The 19259-nt window shown below is 38.2% G+C and overlaps 1 protein-coding gene across 1 annotated transcript in view; it reads right to left on the reverse strand.

Annotated features, from left to right (window-relative positions):
• PTPRN2 (protein tyrosine phosphatase receptor type N2) overlaps nucleotides 1–19259 on the reverse strand; it is a gene marked incomplete at both ends in the record, with an annotated part of 658801 nt that overhangs the window by 349868 nt on the left and 289674 nt on the right. Inside the window, one exon of the mRNA XM_082499676.1 lies at nucleotides 6802–6881. Coding sequence (XP_082355802.1) covers nucleotides 6802–6881 — 80 coding nt within the window. The remainder of the gene's footprint in view (nucleotides 1–6801; nucleotides 6882–19259) is intronic.

Below are 19259 nucleotides of genomic sequence, written 5' to 3' on the forward strand. Positions count from 1 at the left end.
AATAACCAGAGAGAGAGAAACAGTATTCTGAACACAGTGCATTAAATGATGTTTCCCCCGTTTTGTACAAATTCCTCTGTGAGACCGTGACATTTTTAAGACACGAGTCAGCAATATCTATTCTAAATATGCTTTTAAATAAGTACTTGGATAGCTAAATAAAACTTTGCATAATCTTACTCTTGCAGTTGATAATTCCTCATTGTGCTGTTCTTTCTCCTAGTCTCCCTTCTTTGCATTTATACATTCTTTCGTATACACACCCGTGTAGCTTTATTATATGAAGATACAGAGCTATATGATATGAAGATAAATCTGAAGACAGTTCTCTCTGTTTTGTTCTCCTGAGAACTTTTCTTGCTAATAACGGATAATAATATAGAGTTATCATGTTTCTGTCAACAACGCTGGTGTGGTCAATACTTATTGGCTAGAGAGCAGAGTGAGCCTCTGCAGCGTTCCTAGAAATGAACAGACAATTTAAGTTGCATACCAGATCCTCATCAATGGATTCTCTAACGCTGAGTAAATTATCTTCCCTCTGTGCCTTGTTTTTACAGATTTCAGACCATGAAATTAAGAAATGTGCAAGCTTTACAGAGGCATTTCATAAATGTGCCTTTTATCACACTTATTTCTATTATGCAGCAAACTGGAAAGATAACCCTCCTTGACCAATAAATAGAGGTTGACTTTCCATGACTAGAATGAATACAAGAAACAGTCATATAAATCGATACTTTAGACGTACATCTGATTAGCTAAAAGTTGAAATGTATATTTCAATTATACCGAATGCTGATACAAACAATTGCTGCAGCTAAAAGAGAAACCTAAGCCTTATGGCTTTAACCGATCATTTGCACTTTCATAGTTAAGTCTTTTAAAATATATTTCAGAATGGATATTTGCAGCACTGAATTTATAAGGAAACCAAAATATGTTCATGTCAGAGTCTCATCCCTTTTCAACAGGGCCCAGATTCCATGTCTGACATAATCGTGATTCTGATGAAGAATCACTTAAGAAGTGGGAGCAATAAAGAGATTTCTGCAGTGACTGTGTAAGGCAGGTTCCTCATCAGTATTTCCAAAGTTGAAAAAGAACCTGGAATCATTTTTTTTTAATGCAGGCAGGGTGCTTCACTGTCTGACATGGCTTTGAAATTTAAATTCCTTGGTCATTCTTCAGAAAATTCTGTATTTCAAGCCTGCAAACCGTCCAAGGTCATTAAAGGTTTTTAAGGCGTGATGGGAACTAAGAGCCTTTGAAATTAGGCCACTGATTTAGATACTTAAGCCTACACGTTTAGAAGAGTAAGTTTTAACTCCTATAAATGCAGCTCAGACCTGCCTAGCAAAAGAAACATAACAGAGGCAGAATAAGGCATAAACACCTTCCCCACCAACCGAGTCCAGGGTCGCTAACACGGCAGGCCATCTAGCCATCCTAATTTAGATAAAATCTATGACATCTTGGACCACTCCAAACCAATAAGACACCATCAGCTTAAATCACTAGACAAGGTAAGTTAATTCTAAGGGGTTTGAAGTGCCCTTTTCATCTCAAAAGGACTGCTTAATGCTAAAAGCTAAGGATCACGTTTTGCCTGTTTAGAGCTGCCAATTTTAGCAAAAAGATTCAGTTTCAATGTCAAAAAGTTCTACCGCAATATTTGTTGCCATGGATATTTCACCACAGCTGGGACACGACCAAAATTTGTAGGTGTCAAATCTCAAAATCCGTACGTTCACAAATTTAATAATTTGCAGTAGTTTAAAACTGCCAAGGAATTCTATATGCACTTCTTTTTCATCTATTCCAATACTTTTGAGGCTGTGTCTTTATTCAAGTTAGCTTGCTATACAGTTCAATTTTAACAATAATACAGTATTTTTGCATTTGTGCTTTTTATTTTTTCAGTGGAATTAATTTTTCAATGTCTTTTTTGTAGAATTTGAAAGCTGGCAGAGAAATAATTTTCAGACAAGAAGGTTATATGACTCAATACCCGACTCTCTAAGTCATGATTACTTGTCCCTATCAAACCATGCACATTGTGAAAACGTAGGTTACACCAGCAGGACAACAAAAAAGTGAAAAAAACCCAAAGACCAAAAACCAAAACCAAACCAAATCAATAGCTTAGCTACGAGTTTGGGGAATTAAAAAAAAAAAAAAAAAGTTGAAAAATTTTCTTGATAGTCTACTATATCTTCAAAATCCATACTTAAAAAAAAAATGAAATCAAGATTTCTGACTTGCCCTAAGGGTGTGTATCACAACATATCTTAGACACAAGAACCTGCACACAAGACCTATTAATTTGCTAATATCTGGTTATGCGTTGCCTCCTGCTGTGCTATCTGTCCCCTGTCACTAATATGCCTACTCTATGCAAACAACCCTTTGCTCTTCAGTCTACGTTATTTATAACACCTAAAACGTTGCATTTTAATACAATACCAAAACGAAAGTAAGCTTGATTCTAACTAGTAAAAGGCTGCAGCTACACATAAGCAAAAGCTTTTATTTCATTTTGGCAACGCTGAGTATCTATGCACAAGACTTCTCTCCTACATCTCTTTTTCATGTGTGCAGTATATATATGATTATTACAGCCATCTGATGCTAGAATTCTATGCCTGGAAACTTCAGAAGTTTCCTCTTTTCTAATTATCACTGTTACTATATACGTCTTTGCATAAACAGTGGGATTCTGGAGTACCTATAAAGCAAACGCATTGCTCATTACTGTACGACTATATTGCAATTTTATACAAATAGAGTTATCTTACTGATAATTGTTCTCTGCTAGATTTCTCCTAACCTTTAAACGGAAGAGAAATGAAATCCACATTCATTTGTCTAAACGATGTCATGTGCCAAGCGTAATTACTTGTAGAGCAGGTCATCTATGTCTAGAGAAAGTTTATTTCTTCAAAATGTTGCGATGAAATTACACTGCAGCATTGAGCCTGACTTATTAAAGAGAAATAGGCCGGAGGACAGCTACTTGATGCAAGATATCTGCTATATTATGAACGTCAAAATATGCGACACTAGTACAACATTGGCTGTCCTTCTGCTCTGTAGTCAAAGAGCAAATAAAGGTACTGTTAATGTGAGAAAGCAAGCTATTCACAATTTTAAATTACTCTCTTGTCAGCTTTCCCATATAATTATGTAGTCCTAGAAACTGCAAAAAAAAAAGTAATCAAAACATTTACACAGAATGGGAACCGCAGAAAAAACTGGGAAGTGGAAAAAAAGATTTATCAGCAAGAAGGTGGCTGGAGGACTTCAGAGAGCTTTACCTCTCCTCAAGCCTGGTCTTATGTGCACCAAGAAGAACGGATCTCAAACTCCAAGAAAACATGGGAAACCATTATTTTTATCATACTTCCATATCACTGGTTTTTAGTAGGTATTCTAAGTCATTCATCTGTTTGCATAGTTGCTAAAGAGTCCCATGCCTTCTCTAACCGGCACATTTTTCAAACTCCACATGGAGGATGGAAAACTTTAAATATAGTTCCCTATATTCAAACCTAAATAAGGCAAGGAAAATATACAGTTTATCCATTTTGGTTACAAAAATATATACTACATGAATAATAAGATCAAACTGCTGCACAGAAACTATTCTTGTGGATATCAGTGAGATCCGTTTGAACATAACATCTGCACAAATAAATTCCTTTTTGCAAATCTGGATAATTTACATTCCGATAATTACTATGGCATCTGATTACCTCAATTTTTAAATTCTTTTTGTTTCTAAGGGTGTGATGGACAGCGAAATTCTTCTGTCAGTTTGGGCTATTCATTTTCTGTAAACAAGATCTGCTTTCAGAGTTCCTGGATGGATGTCAAGTTACCTAATAGCAGCACACCACGGAGCAATGCATTTCCCTGCGCCTACCCTGGAAGTATGCATTGATTTATTCTGCTTTGGTTTTCTTTGGTAAATTAAGGTTTTGGAATGCTTTTCTTCAAGACACTGTTGACTTTTAAAATTTCTAATTACAACTAAAGCCTGAAAAAACTTCTTATGTAAGTATATACTGCTGTTCATCTTTTAATTTATTTTTGGCTTTAGAGATCTGCAAGTAAGAAGTTTCCTTAAAATAAATGAACTTATTAGCGAGTACATTGACAAGCTACTGCAACCTTATTTATGGGTTAGAAAAGAAAAATGAGATACTCTTTTAATTTAAAATGTTTGACCTCTGGATAGAATTGTGAGCAGGTTTTTTTTTTTGTAAAAGGCAAACATTAGGTTTAGTTATAACAATACTATGGCCGTGGTGACGTACTGAGAGGAGCTGATGTAAGACTCCTACAAACCTTTTCCTGCAGCCATCAAAACCTGAAAATGTTAATGTACTAAACAAACAGAAGTTAGGAAATGCGTGGGATACAAATATATAGAGTAGATAAAATTACAATATAAAAGATTAATTTAAGCTGATGAATCAGTAAAACTTGCGCTGGGGTGGCATTTTTTTGTCTCCGGAACCACTCTACTTTGTCAGCAATATTTAAGTTAAGGAAGTTGAAAACAACTACTTCGATCCCAGTGGTAACAACCCCCCCCTAATATTACTTCTTAGTTTTGCTGAAATAAAATAGTCACATCATTTATACATTTCAGAGTAACTTGCTAGGAACAGGCCATGGCACATCAGGAACCTCCTGAACTTGACAAGATGGACTTGCTAAATTTCAGCAGATGTCTACTCCATGAACTTGTAAATTTTTGAATGTGTGTAAGCTTCAAAATCTACAACAGGCGTAGCTACAAACTGCATTCTGATTTATTTTGAACCTGTCTTCTGCCAGTTTCACCTGTTCTTGCATTGTTAGGGCCACTGCACAACCCCATTCACATTCGCTGTGCCACTCTGGACTCGACACAACTTTCTTATACCGTACTCATTTTTTTTCTCCAAAATAAAGATTCCTGCCTTATTTCACCATTTGCTATGCGGAAGATAGTCCACACTTGCAGTCATGCATTCTGCCTTTCTCTGAATCTTCCAATTCAACTGGAGTTTCCAACCTCTCTGAGGTATGAGAAGCAGAACTGTATGTCATATTTAAACACAGGGAAGGGATAGATTTATGCAATGACAAATGATATTGTTCTGGTTTTTATTCCTTTCTGAATAATTCTTAAAAACATTTTCTTTCTTGAACTGGTAATGGAGACTGAATCGTTACTTTCATTATATTACCTATTAATAGTTCTTACTCCAGAGCAGTAAAGGTCTATTTAGACCTGTAACTTCGTATGTAAAGCTATTTTTTTCTACATATGTTTTTTTTCACACTAATTTACAGTGAACTTCATCTGCCATTTTGAGTCCAGTCACTCAGCCTGGTAAGGTTTTTATACATTTCTAAGACCAATATCCACCTATAATACTGTAAATAATTTAATACAATTAACTGTCTTTCTCATCACATTGCTCACCCTCTTTTCCAGCTCATTTCTAAGTATGTTGAATGCCACAGTCCCAGCAGAGATCCTTGCACTTTACTGCTATTTTTAGCCTTTGAGAAAACTAATCATTTATTCCTAATCTCTGTTTCTTGCCTCTTAACCAATTACTGATCCACCATTTTTGCATTGCATATTCCACATTCTAAGGAAACAATTAGTTTCCTTAGAAAATTCTAGTAAAAGACCTTGTCAAAAGTCTTTGGCAACCCAGGCAGGCACTACCAGCTGCATCATATTTGGTGATGCTTTCAGACAGATTCAACAGGTTGACAAGGCAGGGCATTGCTATAAAAAACCACATTAATTTTTCCCAGGTAAATTATACACATTCAGTTACTTTATTGTAATTTCCTAATTTTGACAGTATGCATCTATGGCATTTTGGCACGTTAAACCCTTTTAAAAAAATCGGTATCCCATTTGCTACTCTCTAATTTCCAGTTAAGAACCCATCTCCAATAGGTCCTGCAAAGTTCTGGCAGGGGAACTACCCCAGTTCTTTCTATAACTTAATTCATCGCTGGTGAAGCAAAAGGAGAAGTTAATGGGCAGTTTTGGGCTCCCAGTGTTTACTTACATGATTTTTTTGTGTTTGTGTCTATTTTCAAGCAACATTGCAACTTGTTTACTCGTAATTTATAAAAGCTATCAATTGGGTAATTTGGAAGCAAATCACTTATCAATTCAGTTGCTTTGCAGAAATTATTTCTTGCAGTCAGGAACTCCACAATACAGTTAGTAGCCAAGTTGACAAGAAGCCAACAGGAGTCCTTGGAACAGTGGTACTTATTCAGAAGCAGCTTAGCTTCAGAAATACAATGTTTATTCCCAAGATTAACTTGTCATTGACATTGCCTAAACACCACACCAACAAAGGTATAGTTCTACCATCTATTGATCCAGAAAATAAGGCTAACGTGTAATAACATTTTTGTTCCCTGCAAAAAAAGTACTGGAAAAGTGAAAGTATTACATCCTCATTTATAAACAACAAATCTGGTTTTTATGAGCTCATGACAACACTAAAGAGTTTTTTACCATGCTAGACCTTGACTACAAGTCTCTATTTAATCCATTTCCTTGACAAACAAGAAAGTCTCAGGCAGTTTTAACTGACTCGGGGATGTTGTGCTTCAATTTCCCATATGTGCCACTCACCTCTCGACTGTCTCCTTCCTTAAATGTCAGTCTTCTGGGAGAATGGGATGTCTCTGTGCTATATGTAGTGCTACCGCCTGCTAAATGGGCACGTGGGAGGTCACAGGTTGGGAACAGAGGACAAGGACTCTTACCTGCTGCTTTGGCAACATCTGCAGTTGAAATGTTTTGGAGGTTTGAGTGCACTCTGAAGGTCACAGCTGGTCCCAGCACGCTGGAAGAGATTATTAAAAAACTTAAGATTCATAATCAGGAGACATGGCATAATATTGCTTATCAAAATAGGTTTTTAAGGAGAAACTATTAAGACACCATTTAGCCCTCTTCCTTTTGCTTCATTAGCTACATTTGCATACATTTTTATACCTCTTGTGGTTTCTTGTGTGTATCTTGTGCCTGTCTGAAAGAATTTCAACGACATTAACTAAACTTCAGAACACTCCTGTAAATACTATTCCTATTATGAAAATGGCAAAATGGAGGCACTGAAGTTGTTATTCTCCCAAGTACAGCATAAACCGACACTGGAAATCAGCATCCAAAGAAGATTACACGTTGTTTCAAATTTTATATGCCTAACATTAATACAAGGTTAGTCCTGTTGTCACGACTCTAAGTCAGAGGGACAATAAAAAACCTCAGAATATTTATGTAGATCGGGTTCTGCAAGAACACATGTAGGGAAAAGATTTTGGACATAATCTATCCAATGGCTGATTTTGACCAGAAAGATACAACAAAGTATTTATCTTTTAACAACAGAGGTAATAACTACTTTGAATAACTTAGGAAGGGAAATAATTGACTCTGCGGTGACCTTTTTGAGTGTAGTCTGCTGGTCCTTCATGGCATTAAAATCTATGAGGCATTTACAGATGAAGGTGCTGAATAGCCAGAAGAACAACAGAGTAAAGTATTTGGGATTTCACAATTTTTTTTCATTTTAAAAAAAATAAATCCATATATGTAATGTTGCACTCATTCTCCCCTCATCCCAACAATATTCAAATTACAGGCACATCTGATGAAAGGAATAACGAAATTTCAGTTCTGATACCCCTAAAACTATACTAAATTATACTAAAAACAAAGAAAAAAATTGGCACTATTATAAAAGTTTGCTTACATACTATGAATTATGTTAGTTCCTAAGTTTTTATTATTCATATAATCTGTGAAAAGCATTACACTTATACTACAAATAACAACCCTGCTTAAGTGGTGAAGTACATTGGGTGGAACTATACACATAACACGCTTTGACCTCCTATAGCTGTGGCTTATGAGAGAATGAAGTCTGAAAAATTGCGGCATTAGTATTAAAGTATTAAATTATTCTTTTACTAATTTGTTAATATTTTGCATTCATACAATGAAGAACACTTAATGAAGTGTGCTTAATTGCATCACTTACATGCCAGACAGAAACACCTTTAAACTTTTTCCATTTCAGGAAGAAAAAAAATATTATTAACCGTAAGACTTTGTTTCGAGGTCACAAAGGGAATCGGAGTAAGACTAAGAAGCATCCTTTCTATCTTTTACTAGGAAAGCATGCACTGTACACATTTTATTCTGGAGTTAATAAGAACTGTCATTAATCCATCATTTTTCTCTAAATACTGTTCGGGCGGGGAGGTGGGGGAAGAAAACAGGGAGATTTTATTGCTAAAGAACACTCCAGATGCCAAATCATTAATGAGCAAGAAATGTATTTTAATAATGTTAGGTAATTATAAAGCATTTATCGTCATCATTTAAATAATATTTTAGGTTATAATACTTAACAATTGCAAAGTATATTATTTGAGATAAATACTATACAAAACCTCAGACCATTCCCTGATTCATCACTAACACTGAGATAATCAACCATAAAAGGCACTTGGGAGTTTCATGACACCATACCCTGAACACAACTAATCTTGCACTGTCCTTCATTCTGCATTGCCAGCCTAAGAGAGATGATGATTCCTCTCTGGATGCTCACACATTTACGGTGTAATTAGCAGTTTGCTTTAAATAAAAGCAGACACCGACCCAGTACACAGCTGTCCCGTGACAAGGATAGGGTGAAAAAGACCCAACTTTAGGTATTCCACCCAAATCTACACTGTACACTATTATAGCTGAGAACCAACGCAAACTTTCAAGCGCAGTATAGTTACACTTTGGCTTTATCAGCAACGCCATAGAAAGTTTCCTCCCCTCCTTCCTCCTTCCCTTGCCTGAGTTTTTTGCTTCTGTCTCTGGCTCAGAGCTCAAACCCCGCTCCGTCGCCCTCCTGCCCCGCTCGCTGCAGCTACGCGCTTCATGGCATCTTTAAAATCATATAGACTGAAACTGGATCGTTTCGGTGATCCAGCCCAGGCAGGGAGAGGGCAGGGATTTCAGAGGGGCGCAGCCTGGCAGGGACCAGCGTCGCACTGTTCCCTAGTGACTCCACCTGGCTAATCCAGGAGCGCGGCAGGATCCCAGCCGTGCCCATGTAGGCATTGCCACAGGCACCGTCATACTTCCTCGCCGCTGGTGAGAAAAGGTGGGGGAATAAAGAGGAAAAAAGAGGGTGGGGAAAAAAAAAATCCTTACGCAAGTGGGATGATATTTGGTTAACGCTGTGCTTTTGCAAGAAGGAATATCAGAATCACTTAAAATGCCCGTTCATACATGACTGTGGGATATTACTTTTCTCTGCTGTAGCAGCTGAACGCTTGAACGTCAGGAATCACCTGAGCACCACACACACACAGTTTCACTAGGAATATTTTCAAAATACAGAAAATAAAGCAGCTCTTGTCACAACTTTTTGCCCGTTGGTATTCTGCTGTTTATTTAAAAGCAAACAAAAGACCTTGAGATTACTTGGACAAAATTGCATTTCTGCTCGATGTTTTGGGAACTGACTGCTTCAGGAGCTCATAAAATGAGATTTTTCTCATGGGGGGCTTCTGGCAAAAGCACTCAATAAATAAACATTTCAATAACAATAGATGCCCTTTGGGGAATTCCTCGCTGTTCATTATGTGTTGGACGAGAACATTTAAACAAAACCAGTAATTATTTGACTGCAGAATATTTTTTTAAAGCCTTTTTAACAAGAGGGCAACCAGCCTGAGAAAAGGTTCTAAGATGTATAAAACGCACCCCTGGTACTAAACAGGAACTTTAAATCAGACAGATGAGACTGCTTTTTCATGTGGCTGTCAGAGCCTCTGAAGCCTAGCTAATATTAATGGCAATTGTCTTTACATCACTCTAAATACGGAGGCTCACCGAAGTGCACGCGATTGTTTATGACCTGATGAATTGCAAACAAACCATTCCCACGGATCCGGGAGGGTGCTGCCGGTTAGCAGAGGCATCCCTCCCGCCTGGCAGGTTGCATCACGCCAGCACGCAGCCAGCTGTGGAGGTGACAGCAATCAGAAATGTAAAGCACAGGACCCAGGCTGAAACGTAACCTACACCTGAGACACGCATCTGCTCAAACCGAGATTAAAAATGTTCGGTAGTAGCACTTTTAATCCAGAAAGACAATATTTTATACCAGATTTTTTGTCTTTTTTTTTTTTCCCTCTAAACTGTATGCTACTACAATTACAGAGATGTAAATTCGTACTTAATTCTTCTGACATAAGTGAATTTACATCCACCTAAATAGGAGAAGACTGTGAGCATCTGGACTATACTATTATAATGGCACTTATCATTTTTTTCTAATGCTTTGTTATCGTTTTTTTTGAATACAGGTAAGCAGGTCTGGCTTCAAGGCCAATAAACAGTGACTTCCCCCCACGCAAAATATAATGTCTGTTGCAACAACCTGCTAAATTTATTACTTGAAATTTACTGACTAATTACCCCCTCTGTTGGCTGTCACAATTCCTGCTTTTTTTAATTTCAGTAATGTTGCCTTCAGCCATAATAGGTTTTTTTTAACAAAGACATTCAAAGCATATTGCAAATTGTCACCCTCATGTGCTGTTGTCTTATATTCTGTTTACTAGAGATGAAATAATTACAGTGTTTATACCGAAATGACTCGAAGGTTGATTGCTGATTTAATAATATCCCCTCCCCTTGGGTTTATATTTCCCATCTGAAGGTGGGAGGGTGCGCAACATGTACGGAAACAAACAATATTCTTTGTGTAGAATAGAAGTATTTCCTTTCATTAATTGTTTTACTAACAACATTCTTATTATATTTTGCCTGTCAACAAATGAATGATCTGAATAAAGTGGCATGCTGGATCATGCTGGAGCTGGAGCATGATCAATATGGCAAGGTCCATATCACTTTCAAGCCGTAGGTTATAATTATATTTATGAATGACAGGATTTAAATCTCCATAAATTATGCTCCAATCTTCGCATGCCCGCTCTTCTCCCTCATGTGTGTACACTTTAGTATTACAATAGCATACAGAAATACAGTCACAGTCTATCATACCCCCTAGTGGAAAAGGATTTGAGAAACAAGTGCCAACATGGTTATGTGTATTCTTGAAGATGAGACATAGAGCTGATGCCATATGGAAATGAGTCGAGGTTGCACCGCATTTTTAAAAAATACAGGCAGAGCGCAATTTCTCAAGACTGGAGGAAGATGAGCAGATTAGGATTGGATATTTCCAACATTAAACATTCTCTTAATGACCCTATTTCGCAAAACAGAGCTTGCCTTAATAAAGCTTAGATTTGAAATTAGAGTCACTACTTGTCTATATGTTCATTTCAAAATCCTTTAATCTCTGGAGGTTAAGAAAAGCAATTAGTAACGCTCCAGAGGATTGTGCAAAGCAAATTTTATAGCAGTGAAGGTAATTGTCTCAGGAAATGTTTGGTGGGCTTGAACTAATGACTTGCAATGTGTACACATTTCTGTGCTTACTGTGTTTAGGAATTTGAAGCTCGTGTCCATTGTTTATATTCCACTGAAGCCTTCTTCTCACCTTCTCAATTTCAGAAAAATTAAAATGCTCACAGTTTTGTCAATGTGTTATATATTATATATATTGTTATATAAACATACTTATGTCAAATTAAATTGATGGAAAAAAGCACATGATTAAAAGAGGTGTTTTTGCAATACAGTACGTTTGTATGATGTGATTCACAGAGCAAAGCAAAAGCAGAAAATCGCAGGAGGTCATCGTCATACAATACATAGATGGATTAAGAAGATTACATGGGCTGTTTTGTGCTCCTTCTGTTATCTAAACCAGCTGTAAATCCATTGGCTACTTGATTCAGGTCTCCCCGACATTTTTGACCAGAAATTTTGACCAAAATTTATTTTGTGGAGCATTGCGTTATACCCTATTTATATTACATAACCAGGTACCGGACTAAACCTTAAAGATTCAGGAAATCTGTGAAGGATGTATTGTGCTGACCTACCATAAAATAACTTCCCTCAACTGTTGCGTACAGAATATTGATCATCACCCAGACTTAATACTAAAAAGGCACACATCTTTCACTCTTTAATATCTTTGCTGTTCAAAGGTTTGCTTCATTTTGCACCTGAACTGGACAAGTATCAATGTACAGCCGTACGTATTCTCACATTTCTATTGACACGTATGTACTTACAGCCAGTGATCAATTAAATAATCTTTTTCTATTTTAGCAAATTGATCTTCTTGAGCCCTTCTCTGGAAACTCTTATCATGCTCTTTAAACTGCAGAATGACACACAGTGTTCTACAACATGAAAATATATTATCTACTCATATTTATAAGGATATACACACTAAGCATGATAAGGATATACACACTAAACATGAACTTTTTGTTTGCAACGTTGTCTACAGGAACACGGCCCAAAGGACGCAGAGAAGGCAGAGTTACTGAATGCCTCCTTTGCTTCAGTCTTTACTGCTAAGGCCAGCCCTCAGGAATCCCAGACCCCGGAGGTAAGAGAAAAAGTCTGGAGAAAGGAAGACTTTTCTTTCGTCAAGGAGGATCGGGTTAGAGATCATTTAGGCAAACTCGACACCCACAAATCCATGGGCCCCGATGGGATGCACTCACAAGTGCTGAGGGAACTGCTAGATATTACTGCAAAGCCACTCTCCATCACCTTTGAAATGTCACAAAGAATGGAAGAGGTGCCTGAGGACTGGAGGAAAGCCAGTCTTCAAAAAGGGCAAGAAGGAGGATCCAGGAAACTACAGGCCGGTCAGCCTCACCTCCGTCTCTGGAAAGGTGATGGAACAGCTCATTCTGGATGTCATCTCTAAGCATGTAGAGGAAGAGAAGGTTATCAGGAGTGGTGAACATGGATTCACCAAGGGGAAATCACGCTTTACCAATCTGAAAGCCTTCTATGGTGGCATGACGGGCTGGGTGGCTGAGGGGAGAGCAGTGGACGTAGTCTACCTTGACTTCAGCAAGGCTTCTGACACTGCCTCCCATAACATGCTCATAGGTAAGCTTAGGAAGTGTGGGTTAGATGAGTGTGCAGTGAGGTGGATTGAGAACCGGCTGAATGGCAGAGCTCGAGGGGTTGTGATCAGCGGCGCAGAGTCTATTCGGAGGCCTGTAGTTAGCGGTGTTCCTCAGCGGTCAGTACTGGGTCCAGTCCTGTTCAACATATTCATCAATGACCTGGATGAAGGGATAGAGTGTACCATCAGCAAGTTTGCTGATGACACAAAGCTGGGAGGAGTGGCTGACACACCAGAAGGCTGTGCCGCCTTACAGCAAAACCTGGACAGGGTGGAGAATTGGGAGGGGAGGAACCTAATGAAGTTCAACAAGGGCAAGTGTAGGGTCCTGCACCTGGGGAGGAATAACCCCATGCACTGGTACAAGTTAGGGGCTGACCTGCTGGGAATCAGCTCTGCAGAGAGGGACCTGGGAGTCCTGGTGGACAACAAGCTGACCATGAGCCAGCAATGTGCCCTTGTGGCCACGAAGGCCAATGGTGTCCCAGGGTGCATTACAGAGTATGGCCAGCAGGTCGAGGGAGGCTATCCTCTCCCTCTACTCTGCCCTGGTGTGGCCACACCTGGAGTACTGTGTCCAGTTCTGGGGTTCCCAGTTCAAGAAAGACAGGGAACTGCTGGAGAGAGTCCAGTAGAAGGCTACAAAGGTGACTGAGGGAAAGGAGTAGCTCTCTTATGAGGAAAGGCTGAGACACCTGGGTCAGTTTAGACCGGAGAAGAGAAAATTGAGAGGGGATCTCATCTATGCTTATAGGTATCTAAAGGGCCGGTGTCAAGAAGATGGGGCCAGAGTCTTCTCAGAGGTGCCTAGTGACAGGACAAGGGGCAACAGGCACAAACCAGAACACAGGAAATTCCATCTGAACATGAGGAAAATCTTTACTTTGAGGGTGGCAGAGCACTGGCCCAGGCTGCCCACAGAGGTGGTGGAGTCTCCCACTCTGGAGATATTCAAAACCTGCCTGGACACCATCCTGTGCAACTTGCTGCAGGTGAACCTGCTTTGGCGGGGGGGTTGGACTAGATGATCTCCGAAGGTCCCTTCCAACCAACCCCTGCCACTCTGTAATTCCGTAAGTGTATAGTTAGCATGGAAAGAGAAAGTTAAAGATTTATTGTGCTGACGCAACATCTTATGTCTGAAAATGACCCAGTACTAAAGATAAAAAAGCAAAATCCCCTTTAAGGGAAAGACATTAATTGAAGCGCTCGCCAGTAAGTGGTTGATTTTCTGTTACCACTTGCATTTCATTAGCGAGGTTTACACCATGCAGTTGGGTGAGGTGTAACAGATAGACCACAAAGATTAGACAGATTTACAGTTTCAGAGCAATCACATCTTGCAAATGTTACTACATGGAAACAAAACTTAGGTCTGTTTTTGAGGGCTGCAGGTCAGGCTTACCTCTGCAAGTTACATCTACAGCCTCCATAAATCCAGTAATTATTCGGACACCTTGTAGTGCCCTCTTCTCTCCCATCAAAAGGATCAGTGCTGTGGAGTGACTTCGAGGAGCATTGTTTCAGAGGGAGAGGTGTTCAAATAATGAAATGTATTCTGACTGACACATTACTGTCATTAGAATAATTTCAAGAGTAGAGGCACAGGAAAGGGATGACTGGTCCAGAAAGGGATGCCTTCCAACAACAGCCGTCCATGTTTCGTGGGTCTCTGATACCAACCAATACTAAACAATCGACTTTTAATTATTTTAAATTAATCATTAATTTTGCACTAATCATTTAATCTATACGCATAAAAATTGTGCTAAGTACACCGATACTTATTTACAGTGCAAAAGACGGTGAAAGAGTATTTCAAAGATTTTACAACTCGCTTCACCTCAGGTGAAGATTATTTTGCTGAGCCTACAATTTAAATGATTTAAAAAACAGACAACGCTCAATTTAGAGATTGATGCTACACTGTTTGTCCTTTTTTTATTCTTCACAAAATGCAACTTCTGATGATTACTCAATATCTATGAATAATTTGCAGAGTTTTAAAATAATTTTTCTATTAATCTGTCACAAGCCATGAAACTTGACATTTTCACCATGCTGAGTACATGAAAGTCGCCAGCTTTGCCTGCCATGCAAATAAGGTTCTTAATTACAGTATTTAGAAGAACAAACCATACAAGTGCTATATTTTTTTTTTTACAGCAAAAGAGTGTTTGGACCCTGAGAGAGTGGGAAAATGGTCTCAAAATGCTGCTTAAATGTACAGTGATTTTTCTTTCCATCCCCAAAGATTGAGCTAAAGGATGAAAAAGTTACGTAATTAAAACAAAATAAATTGTATTCTATTTATATTTCCATTCTTCTTCTTTATGCCTTTTAGTAGTCTGCCTGGTACACAAACAGAAGAGAGTTTTAATTTGAGCCAGTAAGAATTCAATGCATTTTACTGACTTCAGATTTCCTTACTCTCTGCACACCTTCGTTGTTAATGGAGTCTATTGAAATCATGTGTAAAATTTGTCTACTGGGATAATAGACAATTTATGCTCAGTTTGCACAAATGACTTTTAATAATTAATGAAGAGTATGACTCGTGCTAGGACTTGTGCAGAGGTAAAGGTTCAGCATTCTCATAGCTTTGATAGGAGCCAGAAAGGACACAAATTTCTTTGATGAGGATTAGGCAGCACAATCAAAGACCAAAAAACTAAAACTTTGCCACAGCCTCAATTCCAAAAGCTACAAAACTCTGAGTGCTACAACCAGAGAGCTCCTGCTTGCCCTCTTAGGAACCTGTTGGCTGAGGAGACCAACTAGAAGGTATGTTCTTGAGCTTTCCATGCCAGTTGTGAGGGAGAGACATTTACTTGGCAAAGGAGGCACCACAAGCAAAATTTACTGGGCCCTTTCAGTCGTACCTACAGACGTATATTTACTCCGACTGCCTTTATGCCTCCTAAGTAATACAAACCCTTGCACCAGCAGGTTGTGGTGCAGCTCATAGCCCTGGATATGCAATATTTACTGGCTAGGGTGTAAAAAAAATCTGCAGAAGAATTATTTATCTTTTTCAGATGGGTCAGCAGGTCTGCAATATTTATTCAATCCATCCATCCGTCCATCCAGGTGACAGAGAGAAAAAAAGTTTGTGTTTGTGTAAGCAGGAGAATCAGTTAGCCACGGGCAGGAGGATCAAGAAAGACATAGACATCAGATTAATTTTGTATATCTCTTAAAAGGGACTATTCATTTAAACGAACCTCTATATGATAATATTTTTACATTTCTACTATTAGTTATTCTATTTGTGGACCAAGCTTTAGTGCAAGAGTGAGAATCACAGTTCTCTGTTTCTGTTCTCATATCTGTCACCAAGTCCTGTACCATCTTAGAGAAAATCAACCAAACTGTCTTGAGTTTCAATTTACCCATCTGTAGAATGGAAATGATTACCTATTAATAATATGTGAAATGTTATATAAATTAAATGCAATGGCACATATTCAGTGACTTGCTTGAAACAAAGGAGTATATCCTGCCTATCCTATAATGTTATGAACTTTAATTTTATTAAAAAAGGAATATGATGGCATCCTCAGTCACACAGAGGCATGAGTAGTAGAGAAATATGAAGTCAAAAATAGACAGATAAACTTCAGAAGCTCACTTATCATTAAAAACCTTCTTTTGAGTAGGGACCTATGAGTACATGGAAATGTATCTATAGCACTGGATTTCATTCTGCTTTTGACTACAAAGGTGCAAATCCTCTGATTTAATGAGATGAAATGTTGTAATGGAAAGCCAAACTTCGCACATTTTTATTTATAAGAGTCTCCCCAGATTTTCATGGTCTTTCTGTTTTGTCACCAAGAATTCATAAAAAGCTGCAGGCCAAAATCCTTCTTGTTATTTTAATGTATTTTTATATTTTTCTAGCAGGAAAGTTACAGTGGAAAAGGCAAAATGATCTTGGTTATATGCACATTTATTAAAGAAAAGCACACAAAATATATTGTACCTCAGGGGAAAAAGCCACAAGACTAATGTAATGCTAAAGTTGAGAAATCACTCATTTTTAAGTAAAGGAATGCATAGATGAAACTTCCACCTTATTTTTGTTTCCTTTTCCTCGTTCCCTTAAAAATTGATGTATCTTTATATTATAAATTAGTTGTCAAATAAGACAATATGTACCAGAAAACACAATGTAATTTCTTATAAAAGCCTGCATGCAATGAGTTACAGCGGTACATTTTCCAGACAATTTGTTTTCCAGATTCATTAAATCTGTGGAAGGAGTCAAGTTTGAATAAAAGTGGTTCCATTATTTCTGAGTTATGCTTTTATAACATTTTTAACAGGATTATGCCAAATAGCCTCAGTCTGTTGGTTTGCTATCTAAAATCAAAGAACAGATGAAAAATATCGCTCAACTTTTTTGAAAGGTATGTCTTTTTATTGAGACCAAGTTCAAATTGAAATAAAAATGTTGCTTAATTTCTAGACAATGGAATGGGACGGAAATAAAAATTCAATCTATTGTTAGTTTATACTACAGCACCTTAAGGAGAGCAGGATGGACATTATGTTTTTTCATAAGCACAATATTAGAACATTCCTCTCAGTAAATCTAAACGGCATAGATAGCAGAATCCAGAACCTGCCGACCTAGAAAAAACTTTGCAAGAACATTAATCGACCGGTGTTCAACGTACAACACAAGAAAAGTTTAACCACACTGAATAAAGAAGAAAGGAATCGTGGGGCACCTGTACAATAGAGAGAAGTTTGCAGATACAAACCTGACAAGACACTGTGCTGCCTGCCCCGCTACTGCTGTGGTTAAATAACCCTCCCTCACACTATCCTGCTTCTCCAGCTACCAATAATTTCCTGAGATGTCCCATTTAGAGCATACATATACCACATGTCATAATCCATCAGCATGATGAAGTGAAAATACCGAGTACCGTTCCAGTGTTTAGGTTCTGGATGACTGAATATGATTAACTGGCTGGTTGAGTTTTACAGGTGTTAGAAAAATAACATGACAAACAATGAACAAAACCTATATAGCATGATTAGGACACTACAGCCAACGCACATGTTCATAATAGGTGAGGCTGGGAGCTCCACTCGTGTCTGCCTGCCCGACACTTCCGATTTGAACACATTTAAAGCTTCTCCAAACTTTCAGCGCTCGGTTTGATTTTCAGACATCTTCCTCAGTTCAAGTTCTTTTCACTGGGACGGTTGGCTGGCTTTTCAAATTGTATTTATTCCAGCCCAACCGTTTCAACCCTTCCTAAGAATAAAGATAATGATAGGCATTGTTTAGTCGTTTAAGGGCTTTTCTTTGAAAAGGAGGTGGAAACTGTCTCTAACCCCACTACTTGAAAACAGAGATTTGAAGTATGGCAAGAATGTGCTGGTAGCTGTGCTCACAACAAGCCTTCCAAATTCAAGCTTTTGTTAGATCACTGTTTACATAAACATATGTAAAAACATAGTCGACACTAAGGACATACTGCATTATAGTGGGAAAAATCAATCCTGGCTTACTTTGTATCGAGATAGGCAGTCTTTCGTTTCAAAGTGTTTTTTCAATAGGATCCCTGGCACCCAAGGATGAATGGTGGTCAAGTAGTAGAGAAGACCAACATTTTTCAGAGACCTTAACTTATTTTTGTCGGTCTTCAGGAAGCATGTTGCAAATAAGGTATGGGAATATAGAGATGTAAATTTCCTACTGTTATTTTGAATTTTTCTAGTACCATCCAGTTCTGCCTCGGTTTCAGATTCAGACTCAGTTCATTTGAAGCCGAATCATTTCAGGCAATTTTCTTTACAGGCCAGGTAGTACCGTCTAAACTGAGAGCTGACTTCTGGGACCACTCAACACTCAGAATGGTAATTGAAACCAATGGGATCTCTGTCTCAATAAGTGAAGTTCTTTACAGAAGAGGCTGAATAAGCTATACTGAGACATCAGACTGAACACCTCATATTAGCAAATGCTTTGACATTAATCTCTACGTGCATAGCTCCAGCTCCGTATGGTCCTAAATAATACCTCCTATCTCATGTGAGTATATCAAGTCATGTTAGTCAAGCATTTTCACAGTGTAGGGAAGAGCACCATAGGAAAAAAAAAACAACAAAACAAAACAA

The sequence above is a fragment of the Vanellus vanellus genome (assembly GCF_965231255.1).
Source record: "Vanellus vanellus genome assembly, chromosome: 2".
Taxonomy (NCBI): domain Eukaryota; kingdom Metazoa; phylum Chordata; class Aves; order Charadriiformes; family Charadriidae; genus Vanellus; species Vanellus vanellus.